General features: G+C 38.2%; 1 protein-coding gene across 1 annotated transcript; it reads left to right on the top strand.

Annotated features, from left to right (window-relative positions):
• Nucleotides 1-3,067: 3,067 nt before the first annotated feature.
• Nucleotides 3,068-13,215, top strand: MMP7 (matrix metallopeptidase 7). The gene is made up of 6 exons (XM_047752559.1): nucleotides 3,068-3,341; nucleotides 6,593-6,819; nucleotides 6,906-7,054; nucleotides 8,352-8,480; nucleotides 10,316-10,477; nucleotides 12,901-13,215. The coding sequence occupies exons 1-6, from the start codon at nucleotides 3,234-3,236 to the stop codon at nucleotides 12,927-12,929; spliced, it is 804 nt and encodes a 267-aa protein (XP_047608515.1). The 5' UTR covers nucleotides 3,068-3,233; the 3' UTR covers nucleotides 12,930-13,215.
• The last annotated feature ends 6,109 nt before the right edge of the window (nucleotides 13,216-19,324 follow it).

Raw genomic sequence — 19,324 nt, 5'->3', positions numbered from 1 at the left:
ATATAACACTCAATGGAGAAAAGCTGAAAGCCTTCCCACTAAAATCTGGAATAAGACAAGGATGCCCACTCTCGCCACTTTTACTCAACATAGAATTGGAAGTCCTAGCCACAGCAATCAGACAAACAAAATAAATAAAAGGTATCCAAATTGGAAGAGAAGAGGTAAAATTGTCACTGTATGCAGATGGCATGATACTATATATAGAAAATCCTAAGGTTTCAACACAAAAACTACTGAAACTGATCAAGGAATTCAGCAAAGTAGCAGAATACAAGATTAACATGCAGAAGTTGGTCGCATTTCTGTACACTAACAATGAAATATTAGAAAAGGAATACAAAAATACAATATTTTTTGTCTTTTTAGGGCCCCACCTGAAGCATGTGGAGGTTCCCAGGCTAGGGGTGGAATCAGAGCTGTAGCCACTAGCCTACACCACAGCCACACCAATGCCAGATCTCAGCCACCTCTGTGACCTACACCACAGCTCATGGCAATGCTGGATCCTTAACCCACTGAGCAAGGCCAAGGATCAAGGCTGTGTCCTCTTGGATGCTAGTCAGATTCATTTCCAGGATCCATGAGGGGAACTCCATTTTTTTTTTTTTTCAAAAATACGACACCTTTAAAAATTGTGCCCCCAAAAATTAAATACCCGGGAATAAACCTGACTAAGGAGATGAACAACCTGTATGCTGAGAACTATAAAACCTTAATCAAGAAAATAAAAGAATATTCAAAGAAATGGAAAGAAAATTCATGCTCCTGGGTTGGAAAAAATAATATCATAAAAATGGCCATACTACCCAAAGCAATCTACAGATCCAATGCAATCCCTATCAAATTACCCATGACATTTTTCACAGAACTAGAACAAACAATTCAAAAATTTATGTGGAACCTGGAGTTCCCATCGTGGCGCAGTGGTTAACGAATCCGACTAGGAACCATGAAGTTGCGGGTTCGGTCCCTGGCCTTGCTCAGTGGGTTAACGATCCGGCGTTGCCGTGAGCAGCTCAGATCGCAGACGCAGCTCAGATCTGGTGTTGCTGTGGCTGTGGTGTAGGCCGGTGGCTACAGCTTGGATTGGACCCCTAGCCTGGGAACCTCCATATGCCGCGGGAGCGGCCCAAGAAATAGCAACAACAACAACAACAACAACAAAAGACAAAAAAAAAAAAATTTATGTGGAACCACAAAAGACCCGGAATTGCCACAGCAATCCTGAAGATCGAAAACCAAGCAGGAGGCATAACTCTCCCAGACTTCAGGTAATATTACAAAGCCACAGTAATCAAGACAGTGTGGTACTGGTGCCAAAACAGACATACAGACCAATGGAACAAAATAGAGAACCCAGAAATAAACCCAGACACCTATGGTCAATTAAGCTTCAACAAAGGAGGCAAGAATATAAAAATAGAAAAAAGAGAGTCTTTTCAGTAAGTGGTGCTGGGAAAACTGGACAGCTGCATGTAAATCAAAGAAACTAGAACACACCCTCACACCATGCACAAAAATAAACTCAAAATGGCTTAAAGACTTAAACAGAAGATAAGACACCATCAAACTCCTAGAAAAGAACATAGGCAAAACATTCTCTGACATCAACCTCACAATGTTTTCTCAGATCAGTCTTCCAAAGTAAAAGAAATAAAAGCAAAAATAAATCAATGGGACCTAATCAAACTGACAAGCTTTTGCACAGCAAAGGAAACCCAAAAGAAAACAAAAAGACAACTTACAGAATGGGAGAAAATAGTTTCAAATGATGTGACTGACAAGGGCTTAATCTCTAAAATATACAAACCACTTATACAACTCAACAGCAAAAAAGGCAACAACCCAATGGAAAAATGGGCAGAATATCTGAATAGACATTTCTCCAAAGATATACAAATGGCCAAGAAGCACATGAAAAAATGCTCAACATCACTGATTATTTGAGAAATGCAAATCAAACCTACTATGAGGTATCACCTCACACCAGTCAGATTGGCCAGCATTAAAAAGCCCACAAATAAATTCTATAGAGGGTATGGAGAAAAGAGAACCTACCTACACTGTGGGTGGGAATGTAAATTGGTACAACCACCATGGAAAATAGTATGGAAGTACCTCAGAAAACTAAATATAGAACTACCATATGACCCAGCAATCCCACTCTTGAGCATATATCCGGACAAAACTTTCCTTGAAATAGACACATGCACCCATATTGTTCATTGCAGCTCTGTTCACAATAGCCAAGACATGGAAACAACTTAAATGTCCATTGACAGATGGATGGATTAAGAAGATGTGGTGTATATATACACAATGAAATACTACTCAGCCATAAAAAAGAACAAAATAATGCCATTTGCAGCAATTTGGATGGAACTAGAGACTCTCACTCTCTAAGTGAAGTAAGAAAGAGAAAGACAAATACCATATGATATCACTTATATCTAACATATGGCACAAATGAACCTTTCCACAGAAAAGAAAATAATACACATGGAGAACAGACTTGTGGCTGCCAAGGGGAAGGGAGTGGGATGGACTGGGAATCTGGGGTTAATAGATGCAAACTATTGCCTTTGGAATGGATAAGCAATGAGATCCAGCTGTATAGCACTGGGAACTATGTCTAGTCACTTATGACGGAGCATGATGGAGGATAATGTGAGAAAAAGAATGTATGTACATATGTGTGACTGGGTCACCTTGCTGTGCAGTAGAAAACTGACAGAACACTATAAACCAGCTATAATGGAAAAAATAAAAATCATTTAAAATAAAAAAAAATTTAATTATCTGATTATTTGTATGTTTTATGTACTTTTCTATGCATTTCAAATTTTTAAAAAACATTAATATATAGCATGTCCTGACTAATGCTCCCTACAATTTTAAAATTGAGAAGACATATCTACGCAGCAATTTGATTCTGGCAAATAAAATGTGTTTTCTCATGGGTTAAATTTATACAGTAGACAGGTAGGAAAAAATCCTTTGAAAGACAAATACATTGCATGCTTCCTGCCAATAAGGACATAATACTTCCTCGTTGTCATTAATGAAAAATAACACACACCTTCAAAGTCCTAAGAAGAAAAAAAAAAGCATTCCAATGAGTCACTTATTTCCACAGTCAAGGCTGAGAAGCTATATAAATTTCTCCAGCCTCTGGCAGAAAACACCAAACCAACCTAAAGTCCAAGAACAACCATCTGTGGACAGCAGCTATGCAGCTGGCCGTACTGTGTGCTGTGTGTCTGCTGCCTGGCAGCCTAGCCCTGCCGCTTCCCCGGGAGGCAGGAGGCATGAGTGAGCAGCAGTGGGAACAGGCTCAGGTATGTCACCGGCCCACTCACCTGGGGCTCCAAAGGCTCACCATCAGCATTAGGAAGTGTGCTTTTCAACTCTGATAATTTTTCTGATTATGAAGGCAATATATGTTTTAATCAAGTAACTATTAAGAGCAAGCTTTGGAGCCTGCCCAAACTAGACTCAAGTTCCAATTCCTCCACTCAACTGTGTAGATGAACATAGGAATGTTATTAAATTTCTTTGAGCTTCAGTTTTCCTCACTGGGAAGTTGAAGAATATAATGATATCAATAAATGGGGGGTGTTGTGAAGCACTTAACAGAGTCCCTGAAATGTACTCAATAGATTGACATTGTTATTTGTACTATTATTTATTGTAACTTGAGATTTTTTTCATAAAGAGAAAAATATTGTCTCTGAAAATGAGAACTACTTGTGATAAAGAATCTTGAAATTAGAAAATATGAGTAGAGGAGTTCCTGTCATGGCTCAGCAGTATCCATGAGGATGCGGGTTCGATCCCTGGCCTCACTCAGTAGGCTAAGGATCCGAGTTGCCATGAGCTGTGGTGTAAGTCACAGACATGGCTTGTGTCTGGCATTGCTGTGGCTGTGGTGTAGGCTGGCAACTACAGCTCCCATTTGACCCCCAGCCTGGGAACTTACATATGCCACAGGTGCAGCCCTAAAAAAACAAAAAAAAATGAAAATAGAAATTACACCTCTCTCATTTACAAGTCAATAATGATGGGCTAGGCATGAATTTCTGATTTTGTTTTCTCATATGTCCAATGGAAATAATAATAACTGTGTTTTATACCTCACGGGATTATTCTAGTAAATAAATGAAGTGGTAACTATTATGCATGTGACAATTACAGATTATGAAGTATGTCCTATAAATTGTTTCATTGTATCCTTAGCCTTTTCCTGGGAAAAAGAAAAACAAAAACATATTAAGTTGACTTACATACTTGCTAAAGGTAAAGATAGGAGTTAAGAACACGTTCTGGTTCAAAAATCATGTTCTTTTCAATGTACTACTTCATAAGCAGCCTAATAAGTGTAAGAAATTAATACTTGGTAAAATAATGGGATGTCTACACCTAAATATTTATAATTTAAGCTTTTAAACATAATAAAAGTCAAATTTTATTTCACACTATCTTTGACTTTTTTATTTATTTTTATTTATTTTGTCTATAAAAGACAAAGCAAAAAGCTTTTAGGGCCACACCCAAGGCATACGGAGGTTCCCAGGCTAGGGGTCGAATCAGAGCTACAGCTGCCAGCCTATGCCACAGCCACAGCAACGTGGGATCCAAGCCACGTCTGTGACCTATACCACAGCTCATGCCAATGCCGGATCCTCAACCCACTGAGAAAAGCCAGGGATCGAACCCACAACCTTATGGTTCCTAGTCAGATTCATTAACCACTGGGCCACAAGGGGAACTCCTATCTTTGACTTTTTTAAAATCTCTGCAATGTATTAGGTTGAACCATAGGAAATTACTGATATTTGACTGTTTTTAATCTCCAAAACAGCAATTTCATACGGTTTCACTTAACAGACTCTCCAGAAGGAGTGAGCTTGCTTGCAAGAGATTTGAGTCCCATTACTTAGTGTGCAGGTTGCAAATAAACTAGAGTGAGGTTCTCTGGGTTTAAAGGGAGGCAGGAAAATTCATCTCAAGGATACAGAGCAATTTCTTCCAAAGGAAAGGAGAAATCTTCCTTTCAAAGGCTTTATAAAACCTACAGCTCTGGATGGGATAAAATGAGCTGTTTGTTTTTAAATAAGGGATTAACTCCTAATTGCCACAGATAAACAATGAATTCCATTGTACTGAATAAATCACAGTCATTGATAACAGGAAGAGAGAGCACAATATTGCTAAAATTACTTACATAAAGTACATACTCCCAAGAGGTTCTTGGGTAAATAGCCATTACCATACACTCCCAATTAGATTGCAAATGAGTGCTCCAGTGTTTAAACCCTTTTTACAATGCTATCACACATTATATAATCCTATACCATTTTCTGATGAAATGGGTTTTGGAATCAGAACACAAGTTTAAATATCAGCTCCTTCAGTTACTCATGGGGTGACCTCTTGTAAGTTATTTCACTTCTCTGAGCCATGATTCTTAAGATATAAAATAGGAAATGGCTGTACTCTACTTCATGGAGTGATTATGAGGTTTAAATGAGGTAAGTATGTAAAAGCTCCTAGTATAATCCCTGCCACTAGAAAGTGCTGAATTAAAGTTCTCTGGGGGCTGCCGCTATTGTTATTTCATTCTTTTTCTATTTCCAAACCTAGGCTCTGGACTGACATCCTCCTAACCATTCACTAGGGTCCTTTAAGAAACTCTCAGGAGTTCCCACTGTGGTACCGGTTAAGGATCCAGCTCGGGTCGCTGCTGAGGTCTACGTTCGATCCCCTACCTGCCACAGTGGATTAAGGATCTGGCATTGCCGCTGCAGTGGCATAGATGGAAGCTGCAGCTCAGATTCCACCCCTTTCCCAGAAACTCCATATGCCATGGATGCAGCCCCACAAGAAAGAAATATGCAGGGACCCAATTGTGCATAGAATACACCTGAGACCAGCTTTACCCTGCAGCCTCTTGAAGTGGGCTTTACTAGGAATTTAACCATGGAAAGCATAGGACTGGCAGTCAAGAAACTCAGGACTATTTCTGCTACTAACTTAATACATGACCCTGGGCAAATCATTTAGTTACTCTGAGTCTGGATTTCTTCACCTGGAGTATACATACATTAAACTAAATAATGTCATAATACTCAAAATCTTAAAACCTTAAACCTCAGCTGGAACTAGATCTGCAGAGAATCTTAGAAGGGGTAAGGTGACCTCAGATCTTCCCCATAGGGTCTCTGGTGCCAAGGGAAGGTCTCAGTGGTGCCCCTTGAGGACACACTGGGAAATCCTCCTGATGGGCTATTACAAAACAAGTCTACGTGTTACAAAGTATACAGTGGGTTTCTCCTCAAAACATTTAATGGGATCAAAGAGAAACGGAGGGACTCTTCTTTTGCTCATGAAATGGAATGTCAATGCTTCATCATTAATATTAAATTTTGCTTCTCATTAAGCACACTTGTTTTACTTGATGACTATGTAACTATTCTGTCTTCAAACCACTGTTTGAGTTCACAGGAATCAGAGGCAAAGATGTGCAGACTTCTGAGATAAAAGAAGATAATAAACAAGAATTACAGACCAATTACTCTCTTTCCAATAGGGCTATCTCAAGAAATTTTATCCATCCAACTCAAAAACAAAGGATGCTAATAGTTTGGAAGCCAAACTCAAGCAGATGCAAAAATTTTTTCGCCTGCCTATAACTGGAATGCTAAACTCCCACATTATAAAAATAATGCAGAAGCCCAGATGTGGAGTACCAGATGTTGCAGAATATTCGCTATTCCCAAGCCACCCAAAATGGACTTCCAAAATAGTCACCTACAGGTTAGTTTTGCTTTGGCTCATTTAGGCAAAAAACAATAAAGCCTATTTCCTAAGAAGTCAAACATTGTTTTCTTGTTTGCTACCAGGATTGTGTCATATACTCGAGACCTACCACATGTCACAGTGAATCAATTAGTGACAAAGGCCTTAAAAATGTGGAGCAATGAAATCCCATTGAGCTTTAAGAGAGTTAGCTGGGGAATTGCTGATATCATAATTGGCTTTGCAAGAGGAGGTAAGGAAAATTCATGCAGGCTGCAATTTTGCTTATTGTTTGTATTAGTGAGCTTCTATTTTTCAGAATTTAAATGAGGGAGAGAGAGATCCCATTAAAGATTAATGAGACATAAAGACATATCAATGTTATTACACTTTTTTCTAGTTCATTAATTCAGAGCCACTTTTTACAGCAAACAATGGCAAACTATGCCCCCTGAGCCAAATCTGTAAATAGATATTTATTAGAACACAGCCATGGTCCTTCATTTACCTATTGTCTATGAGTACTTTGGGGCTACAATGGTCAAATTTAGTGATTGCCCATCAAGCCCATAAGTCTGGTCCTTTACAGAAAAAGTTTGTCAGCCTGTTCTGTGGCATGAATCATGATATATACATATTATGTGTATTTATGGGACAGTTTAAAATATATCTAAATAACACCAACATTAAACCAGAAGAGGAAGGGGTTACAACTTCCAAAGGCTTTACGTGGTCTCCAAGAGGCCAAACAGCCCCTGTGGCCTATTACCAGCACCCTTCATACAGTTAGAAAGTAAAAAATAGAGCACTTTTGTATTAAAGGGCTTAAGAAGATATAAACCATCCACATGAATGGCTATTAATTGCTGGTATTTCGTGGTGCAAATTCAGAGAAAAATTGTTGCTCTTTTGCATCTGCTCTAATATTAAACTGCCTGCATGCTCTCGGTTTGGCTGAAATTTGAACTTCAACCACAATACTGACAAGACTAAAGAAAACGTTACAGAAAGCACTGATCATGGTGCTCCATGTTTTTCAAGAACTGGATAAACTGGATATGGCTTGACACCAATTTCAAAGTAAATATCTCTGCAACACAAAAGCACAATCAAAATCCATTTTAAGACACCCTGAGCACAGTCCTCCAAGAGTCTGTCTACTATACCCACAAAGAATAACCTAGGTTTTTAAGAAAACTTATACTAAATGGAATGCAAGTACCTATTGAATCCAGTACTCAAACTTATTCTCCACCCTGCCAACATCTGACAAAAAAAAAATGATTAAATTTAATACTCAGATGCCACCATAAATTAGATGGAAATGTATTTGAAGTCTCATATCAGTAAGCTTTCAACATATGGTGATTATCAAAGATGAGGAGTGGTTTTGCGAAAGAAAAAGTTCCTGGGACAAATAACCGAATTACTCCGTGAATGCAGCTGGTGGCTTGGGTGCTCTTTCTAGCTTCAATAATCATACAAACTAAATGATAAAATGACTGGAGATAAATTCAGTCACTAAAAGCAATCACCATTTTTTCTTTCAGCTCACGGGGACGCCTACCCATTTGATGGGCCGGGAAACACACTGGCTCATGCCTTTGCACCTGGACCAGGCCTGGGAGGAGATGCTCACTTTGATGAGGATGAACACTGGTCTGATGGTGGCAGCATAGGTACAGCATCCCATATTCTTCCCACTACGCAGCCTTTTTCAAATCCTGAACTTCTTATATCTTAACTATCTATAATTTGATCATTGTTTTAATTAATAATAGTTGTTGAGCCCTTGCTAGCTGCCAACCTCTGTACTATGTACTTTAAATGCATTATTTAATGTAATATGCTCATGATGGTACATATATAAAAAAAGATAGATGCTCAGGCTATGGATTCAAGCAATGTTGGGTTCAATTTGCTGAGTTATTTAACTTCTCTGAGCCCCTTCTCTATGAAATGGGACTATGAGTAATTCCCATCTTACAAGATTGTTGTTTGAAGTAAATGAGATAATGCTTGTGCACTGCTTAGTACTATGCTTGGACTATATTAATTATTCAATAAATTATAGCTCTTTCTTAGATATCTCCAAAATAATTTTTTAATTGGAGGAGAATTCTTATATTATTCACTATTGTTCAGAAAGAACCCACCATAACCCAGGTCATTGTATTCATTATTTTACAAAGTAGAAAATTATAGACATAACAGAAAACTAATGAGGAGGAGCTCTAGCAAAAATAATCTTAAAACTGGAGACAGTTAACTGGCCCTGAAAATTAAATTAGTACTTGTGTTTGGCAGTAGGAATTCACCACTATAGTCATGCCTTGCCATGAAAATCTAACCTAAGTAAAATTATGACACTGCTTCCATTTCACTTCTTAGATATCTTTTTCCTTCTTCTTCTTCCAACTGGAAGGCAGGCTAACAGTAGCTTCCTTCAATCTAATGCACCACAACTATAACTCTAGCCACTCAAACTCACAGGCTCACATGTTCCCCCTTATTTGCAAAGCCTTTCTATGAGTCTGAGGGGGAGAGACGCATATATGTAATACACTTTAACAAATCAAAAGCAAAACAGCATCGCCTGGAGATCCTGCCTCATAGTCAAGCTTTCTCAAAGCCAGCTTTCTCTATCCTGCCATTCTAAGTTGCTGTCATTTATTGAATAGCCATTATTTTCCAGATATTGGGCAACTCTGATTATTATAACAAATTTACAATGTAGGAATCATTATCTCTATTTAACAGATGAGGAACCGAGACTCAGAAATATCCATTAATTTGTCCAGAGTTGTCCAGCTAGTAAGTAGCAGAGGTGGGTTTCAAAACCAAATCTTTGCACTTCTAAAGCCTTTGCTTTCCACTACTGAATACTTCTCTCTGAGTGGTTATATAAGAAGCAAATAGGCAGAAAAACATACATTAAAAAAAAAAAACAGAAGTGGTAATGAAATTAAAGCATTACTATTCTGATTTTCTTTCTAACCTCCCTTTCCTTGTTAAGGCCTGGAAACAAATAAGTAAATTATTGAGGATTTAAAGAGTTAGTTAGGAGTTCCCTTGTGGCACAGCAGGTTAAAGATCCAGCATTGTCAGTGCTGTGGCACAGGTTTGATCCCTGGCCTGGGAACTTCCACATGCTGTAGATGCAGCCAAAAAAAGAAAATAGAAGAAAGAACGAAATTAACTCACTTTGGGAGCTCTCTTGCAGCACAGCAAGGACTCGGCATTGTCACTGCAGCATCTTGGGTCATTGCTGTGGCATGGGTTCAGTTTCTGGCCCAAGAACTTCCACATACCACAGGTGCAGCCAAAAAAAAAAAAAATTATTAACCTGTATATCAGAAATTGACAAAACATTGTAAATAAACTATATTTTACTTAAAATACATTTTAAAAAGAGGTATAGTTATTTTTTCTTATACATTTTATTTTATTATATATTAATTATATATTTTATGTATATATGTTTACAGTTACTGTATGTCTCTCTTCATTGCAGGCATTAACTTCCTATATGCTGCAACTCATGAACTTGGCCATTCTTTAGGTCTGGCTCATTCGTCTGATCCTAATGCTGTGATGTATCCAACCTACGGAGAAGTATATTCCAAGGATTTCAAACTTTCACAGGATGATATCAATGGAATTCAGAAATTATACGGTAATATTTATGATTTCAAATAAGAGGGATTTTACATTGTCTCCTTAGGCTAAGCTTGAATGAGGAAGGTAGAGAAATAGGTATTTACTTGGAAAAACACACTGGAACTTTTATATCTAACACCTAATGGAGTTTCCAGGTAGCGCAGCAAGTTAAGGAACCAGCATTGTCTCTGTTATGGCTTGGGTTCTATCTCTGGCCTGGGAACTTTTGACCTGGGTGTAGCCAGAAAAAAAATAATTTATTGAGGGGAGAAATTTGAGACCTTAGATACTTGAAATTCAACCAGGCTATCTTATTCTACAGGGATTTTGATTTTAAGTTTTTAGTAATATAGTATCATGTGGTGAAATCTTGAAAATGACACCATCAAGGATTTTTTGCATTTTATTTTTCAAGCCAGCACCCATTCTTATTTCTTGCTCAGTTCAAATACTTTCGGGGAGTCTCCCCCAAGGGAAGGACTGAGGAACATAACACCTTCTGCCTTAGCTTCCCGCACCTAAGGATTTGGCCCTAGGTGATTAAACGTGACCCAGCTTTTCCCACCTGCATATATGCATAGCAAAATGTGTTAACCATAGACAGTGACTTTTTATAATTGCTGGTCATGACGCTTATGAATATCTCCACTTTTTTGTTTTAATCAAGTTCCAAATCCAATTTAAAAGATAAGCTGATTTATGTTTGCTTGATTAAGTCAGTCAGAAAGAGTAATATGAGAAAGGAATCAAAAGATAAGGATAAAAATCCATGTCTCTAGATAAAGATGAGAATAGTAAGATTCAAAGAGGCTAAAAGAATCTTTTAAGGTCAAGAGGCTGCTGAGTGCTTGAACAATGATTCCAAGCCAGGGTTGCATGACTTTATACTCTTTCTACTACACATCTCAGGGTATCACTACTTAGTAAGTTTCTTTCTCACTGCTCAATAAGCAACCTGGAAAAGACAATACATACAGAATGATATCTTTAAGTGTAAAGATATAATTAAACCTTTCAGTAAAATATCAGGATGTTAAGAATGCACTGCAAAAAGATTATCTAAGAGTCTTGGAATGGTCAGAAAAGCAATGAAAGTATTTTCAAAGAATAAATATTGTTATGTCCTCAGGGGAAAATTACCCCTGCAGGATAAAGGATTTAAAGCTTATCAGTTGAGCCTAGAAATTACTGTCAATCAGCATTTCCCAAATTGTGTTCCCAGAATACTAGTCCAAAAAGACAATTCCCCAAAAAAAGGATGCTATGGAAAAACAAGTTCAAAAACTACTACCTACTGTATTTCAGGTGCTTAGGATGTTTAAGAGGGCCTAATAAACTCTCGTTTAACTCAGCACTTTCTAAATGTCCCATCCTTTCTGTAAGACACCCAATAAGTCCTCTCAGAATAGCATTTCAAAGAACATATTTTAGAAAATACCATGTAACTGTACCTGATTCAAGGAGCCACTGCTGTCAAAAAAAAGTTCACGAAACACTGACAATTTGTTGGTAAGGCTATCACCAAGAAAATAGAAAATAGTACCTCCTCTTATAAAAAGCCACACAACTCATGGAATACTCTATGGCATGTATAACTATCTTCAAATTTTAGGAAAATTAGAAAGGAACTAAAAAACATTCTGAGGCAGACTGATTAGATTTAACATCATAAAAATGGATTGGCCATTAAATCCTTAAGTAGGAGACAATGAGGTGCCTCCAGGCAAAGTTGGAAAGAGGTAGCTCTGGACAAATGAAAATGAGATTTAATTACATAGGTTTTAAATATAGGGAGTTCATTAATCCAAGAAGTGGTATGAATAGAAAATGTAATTTCAAAAGAATGTGATTAGGAGTTCTCTTGTGGCACAGCGGGTAAAGGATTCAGCATTGTCACTGCAGCAGCTTGAGTCACTGCTGTGGCGCAGGTTCAATCGCTGGCCCAGGAAATTCCACTTGTCCCAGGCACAGCTGGAAAAAAAAAAGAATGTGTTTAAACTTACAGATGTAAAATTCCCAATGTTCTTTTCAGGATAAAATAATAGCTAAAATCCATCAAGCATTTACAGTATACCAAGATTTATGTGCATTAACTCATTTAATCCAACAATCAGAGTTGCTACTGGCCTCATTTGACAGATTGGTGATCTAATATGAAGAGAGGCTAAGTAGTAACTTACCCAAGAACACATAGCTGGTAAAATGACGAAGAATGGATACAAAGGTGTCTGACCCCCCCGGGCCTAAATGCTACACGGTACTGCCTTTTTAGCCTTTGGAGGTTGATCTTCAGAATCTTTGTCTCAGGCACAGAAAACTAGGCTGGGTGAATGATAGGCTGTACATACTGTGACATTTCTTGTGTGCTTATAGTCTTAGGAGGGGTTTTTTCTTATGTTTTATACATGGTCAGAATATTCTTATTTTGTCTTTTAACAGGAAAGAGAAGTAACCCAGAAAAGAATTAGAAACTTCAGGGAGAACACACATTCATTCACTGGATTCTACATAACACAACTGTTTCCTGACCAGAATTAATGAACACTGTTGCTACACTTCACTAGGCACTCACTGCCTCCATCCTTGTTTCATGGTTGGTTTTTATATGTCTCTCTCCCGCTCTGGGGATAGGATCTTCAATGACATGACTGTGTCTTACTCATCTTGACTCTCCTCAGGCAACGTGCACTTGGTGGATGTCAATAAATGTTATATACACATATAAATAAAATTTTTATTCCATGGTAAAATGACTCCATTTGGGAATACTATTTCTGGAGCAAGAGAAGACATGCTATACATTGATATCAAAGACTAAGACCAAAAAAAATAATTAAATAAACCCACCACATTATTTTGGGAATTTAGCTGCACCTCACCCTATCATCAGGAGGAGAAATTGTAGTTTAGTATAGTATAATAATAATACAATATAACATAGCTCAAGATAGGATAGCCCAAAGGTACAATAAGTTCCTCTCTTCCTTTTAGTCCAAGCTCTCACTCTGAGTATTCTGGGAAGTCCAATACGTCCCACAAAATGTGTGTGAATTCCCAAGTATTTATACTCTCACAGTTCCTATCCCTGACCTGAGTTCACTGTGTCTCTCCTGCTACAGCCACTCTGTGTTGCCCTTCCCCTGCCCCATAACAACCCAGATATCCATCTCACCCTCTTGTCTTTGTTTCTCCAAACTAGTCCTACAAGGCTTCTATGAACCCGTTGACATTGCCGAAGATTTGCATCAACAGTGAGATTTTACATTGCACAGGGACAGAGAAATTAAACAAAACTAAAATTTGGATATTACCCTTATCCTTTAAATCTTTTATATATCCCAGCACCAGGAATTTCCCACTGGCCACTTACCTCTGCAGACTCCAATGTCCCGAATCCTCAATATCTGAACCACCTCCCTTCTGACTTCCCTCAGAAATTCATTTTTCTGAGGTGCGAGTAGCTCTCCTTTCCATGCACAGAGACTCGCCACTGTGCTTCTGTGGGAGAAATACTCTCCACGCAGGGCTTGACTCTTTAGCAGGACACAGAGCTAGCAAAGGTTTTTCCTTTCAGCCGTCCCTTCTCCTCCACACTCCTTACATCCACGCATGGTTTTATCTAGAAATAGAGGGATGAAGAATTGGAATTTACTTTCTTACTGATATAAATTATGCCATACATATGCACTCTGAAAAAATGCAGTCATTTTTTAAAAATTCACATAAGGATTTTTTTCCACCCAAAATGGATCAATCCAAAACTGAGATATACCATCAAACCCATTAGGAAGCCATTCCAGGGATAGATAACATGAGGGGAGAATCTACCACCTAGGCAAAATATGAGGTATATATGAACAGGAGTTCAAAGAACCTTGCAAAACAAAAGGGAATACAACATCGTCTCTGTGAGGATGCAGGTTCGATCCCTGGCCTTGCTCCTTGGGTTGAGGATCCAGTGTTGCCACAAGCTGTGGTATAGGTCATAGCTGTGACTCAGATTCAATGTTGCTGTGGCTGTGGCATAGGCCCCAGCTGCAGCTCCAATTAGATCCCTAGCCCAGGAATTTCCATATGCTGCAGGTGCAGTGATAAAAAGAAAAAAAAAGGAAAAAATATATATATAAGGGAATAGGTCTAAAATAAAAATGAAAAGAAAGATAGAAACCATTAAAGTTCTTTATTTATAGATGACAAAAAAAAATCAAGAAAGGTTAAATGATTTCCATAAGGTTCACATTAAGTAAATGCGTGATTAAAGTGTATTTTTGTTTGTTTGCCTGTTTGCACTTTGGTTTGGGCAGCAGAGGGTTGTATCTATCTTATAGCTGAAATGGATATTAATTGTTTTTATCTGCTCAGCATCCCTTCACCCTACTTTTTGGGACAGGGCCTGCCTTTCCCCTTTGTATGCTGTCTTAGTGAGACATCACGTAGTGTGCCACATGCTGCCAGGGCTGAGAAGGGAGTATATAGGACCCAAGTCTGGCCTATCAGACACTCTCCTGAAACACCAAAGCCTGACTCACTCCAGCAGTGAGTTTTAGAGACATTGCCTATTCATTCCTGCACCCAGATAAATCTCTGAAGCTGCCCTGGGTCCCATCCTACAAACAGCTTTGGTACAGGGCTTCTCTTCCAGTTTTTGCAGCTGACTGCATTGCCTTTCAATAAGTTTTGTCTTCTGTGTATGTTATCCAGAGACAGTTTATGTCTGTTGTTTGCAAATCCCTGACATAGTAGCTTGACTGTCTCTCCTATGGTATCTGATATATGGGGTCTGTGAATATCTCACCACACACTCCAATCTTAACTGAATTTAGGCGTCAACTGAGCATAGAAGTTGAATTTTCTTATTCCTATCCAAAAAGCATAAGGATGACTTCCAAACATAACTTTTGCCTAGGAAATAAGGATCCATGTTCTTTTTTAAAAGTGTGGTTAAATACACATAACATAAAATTTATTGTCTTAATTTTTTAAATGTACAGTTAAGGATATTCACATTGTTACGCAAGAGTAAATGTTCTTAACCTTAGCACAATTAGCATGTTCAGCTGAGTAGTTCTTGTTAGGTGCTGTTCTATGCATTGTGGGAGTTCAGCAATATCCCCCGGCCTCTCCCATTAGATGCCAGTAAAACACCCTCAGTTGTAGCAACCAAAGCTGTCTTCAGACATTGCCGAATGACCCCTGAGGGGGAAAATAGCCCCCAAATGAGAACCACGGGGCTAAAGAAAATAAATTCTTATTTCACTGCATTATTCTCAATGTCCCTTCCTACCTTTTTTTCATGCCTACCTCCCACTAAACCAGTGCCATCCCATGGGAAAGGAAAACAAATAAAAGATGTGGCTTTGCCTTTTTTGACGCTTATTTGAGGAAAGGATTGTGGCATTTTAAGGAATAAAACCAACTATATGTCAAAGCCAAGATGATGTATTTATAGAAGTTCTCAATACTTGTTTGATTTTGCTAAATTACTTTCATTGTTACCTTTTCTAATTTTAAAGTCAAACTCCAGTTTAAGAGAGAGGACTGAGCACATCAATCTGTCTGCACTCCCCTCTGAGTTTCCATTTAAGTGGTAGTGAGGCAATAAAACAGAATAGGAGGAAGTCTACGCATGGACAAGGAATTTCAATAAATTTCTGAAGACCTAATATAGGTGACAGGTGAAATACATCAGACCCAGCTTGGGTTATGCAAAGAGGTCTCAAGGAGAAATAAGAGTTAAATTGTCCAACCCCAGAGAGGCTTGGAAACTTCAGTTGGAAGGCTTGATGAAGGCAAAGGTGAAAAACAGGGGATTAATAGAAGATCTGTATGTATCATTATCAAAATAATTGACTCTGACCTTGTTTCTGCAAGAGAAATGCCAGAGATTTAGATATTTACTCCTAGAAAACAATCAAAGTGTCCTTTGCCAAATGCATCTTAAAATAATTTGAGAGAGAGAACAGGGCATTGAAAGTGGGTGTTGTGGACTTCTCCTGTGGCTCAGCGGGTTACGATGATTTCATTTGTCACCTTTTCCTTTATCAAACCTGCCAACAGAAGTTTCCAAGCTTCTCTGGGGTTGGACAATTTAACTCCTATTTCCACTTGAGACCTCTTCATATAACCCAGGTTGAGTCTGATATATTTCACCTATCACCTATATTAGGTCTTCAGAAATTTGTTGATATTCCTTGACCATGCATAGACTTCTTTCTATTCTGTTTTATTGCCACCTGATTTGCGGTACTTTGCTATGGGCACCCTGGGAAACTGATATGCATGTGAAGATAAAATAAACTCACTCCTGTGCAACAGGAGCATAGACAGTCTAGCTCTCATGCACTTTTTCTGAGATAGCTAATTCAAGACATTCTACAAGCACACAGGATGAAATCCAAGAAGGAGGAAGATGTCGGATACAGAGCTGATAGAAAAGAAACACAGAATGATAGTTAAGCACCAGTCCAGTCAATGGGATATGAAAAAGACTCTGAGAAGAATGAGATAGATACTAGGCAATATATGGAATGATGAGTAAGAATCTGGAAGATCTTTAGGATGTGGTGAAGGGGCACGGACTTCTCCTAAAGCAGAGGAAAGGCAACCAGAAAAATTCAAGCAAAATGAGAAATTATAATAAAAATCACACAGTCAAATGTGACATGATTTTAAGAAACTAGAGGAGTGGAAGAATGGATAATTCACTTGAAACTTAGGGAAAATCCTCCTTGGGGAGGCAGAGAAGTCATGTTGCTGGAGTCATGGCTCATTGCTTGGCTCTGCATTAAGTAATATTTATATGGTGATATATTTAAATGCTTTTTACTGGTTATTCAGTATTCAGGATCAGCATACAGATAAAGTTCAAACAACTTAATTATAGTCACAGAATGAAATGTAAATTTTATCCATCATGACAATGTAAAAATATAAGAAGTTGAAACTCATCGCCAGTTTTACATATTGTAAAACATGCATGTTTACATACTAACATTGCAAAAATAAGATGGCATCTTGCAACTGGGGCTGGTAAGTCTCCAGGAGAGGATTTGAATTTGTCTTTGCCAATTGCATGGAGCTCTATCAACCTGAGATCACTTTATATTAAATCAGTTACTTGAGGCTGTGTAGACCACACTATTCATGTGAATTCAATCAGCAAATCTGTAAAAATACCAGCCTGGAGATCACATACTCAGTAACTATGGTTTTTTCCTCTCCGTATTATGATTGAGGAAGCCATATGCCCTTGCTGCATTTTTGATGTGGCAGGTTTATTTCTCTCTCTCTCTTTAATTGAAGTATAGTTGCTTTACAATGTAATGGTATTTTCTGCTATAGAGCAAAGTAATTCAGAGATACATATATATATATATTCTTTTTTAAATATATATATACTTTTTTAAATATCCTTTCCATTATGCTTTATCATAGGATATTGAACATAGTTCTTTGTGCTGTACAGTAGGATTGCTGTTTATCTCCTCCATGTAAGAGCTTACCTCTGCTACAGGTTTATTTCTCTGTGTGAGAAATAAAAGACCATGCACTAAAAGACCAGGCATTTGGTGTCCTGGCTTTATGTCAGGATCCCCTGTTATATTCTGCTTCTTGAATATCTTTCCTCTTCTGGGACACATAGTACACATAGACAAGGCTCATCCTACATAGATGACATTCTGATCACTGAAATCTGCTAATCGGAATATCAAGTTTAGATGCAGTAATTAGAAAAAGACAAAACTTTGTACAGTAATCTTCCCTTATGCTAAATGTCAGTTTTCCAGAATTATCAATTTCTTGTCAGTCTTTTTTAGTGATAAACACAAATAACAGTCATGTTCAGGATGGTGGCCACCTCTCCCGACAGTCTTTATTCAATAAGAGGCACAGTGGTCCTTGGGTGTCAAGTGTGTACTATCCTGCCTATTGCCACAGTTGTTTGGAGCAATGGCAGACACCTGCCTCAAGTAGTACCCTTTGGATACCTTCTCCGGGGAACTATGAAATTCCATTCACTTACCATGTTCCAGGCACTGTTCTAACCTTGAGGATATGGTTGCAAACAAAGAAAGTCACTATGTACATGGATTCCAGAAACTCATCATAAACAATGAATGGAAAGACCCAAAGAGTGGGAACTCTGAACTGAGTCTTGTTCATGGTGAGCATGCTGTTTGTGGATCCGTGGCAAGCAGCTGAGCGCATGTTCCTGGAGCAGCCTGTACATAGTTTGCACACAGCTCTGGTATCCAGGGTGGGCAAAAAGGATCCTTTCCTCTAAATATCAGGGATCTAATATGTGATCACTGATTGCTGCTTCTGACCACAGTGGTACAGGCAAAAAAGGTGACAGCCATTGTTGCTATGGCTCTTCCTATCATTGCAAGTCCCTCCCCCTCCTGCCAAAGTGAATTCTACATGATTTAAAGGATCAGTGACATTTTTCTACCTAAATTTTTTCTTTTTCCCTATTGGGAACTAGACAGAAGACTAGGGAATTCAAAAACAACTGCGTTTATAGTGGAAATTAGAACGTGACCACACATGCCCTGAAGATGGTACAGGCTCAGAAAAGACCTGAGAAAACCTTAAGTATGTACCTCCAGCAGATCTTTGGCATAGAGACAGCCTACAATAGTAAAAAATAAATAAAAATGAAAAAAAAAAAAACCAGCCAACACTGGAGAAGGAGGAGAATGAGGTATCAGGAATTACCACATTATTAGATTCAAATGACCAATTTTCAACAACAAAAAAGAAAAAAAATCACAAGGCATTCAAAGAAACAGCAACATGTGACTGATTGAAAGGAAAATATAAAACAACAGAAACTGTCCCTGAGAAATATCTGATGGTGGAC

The sequence above is a fragment of the Phacochoerus africanus genome, chromosome 11 (genome assembly GCF_016906955.1).
Source record: "Phacochoerus africanus isolate WHEZ1 chromosome 11, ROS_Pafr_v1, whole genome shotgun sequence".
Taxonomy (NCBI): Eukaryota; Metazoa; Chordata; class Mammalia; order Artiodactyla; family Suidae; genus Phacochoerus; species Phacochoerus africanus.
This window is presented reverse-complemented; position numbering and strand designations above follow the sequence as displayed.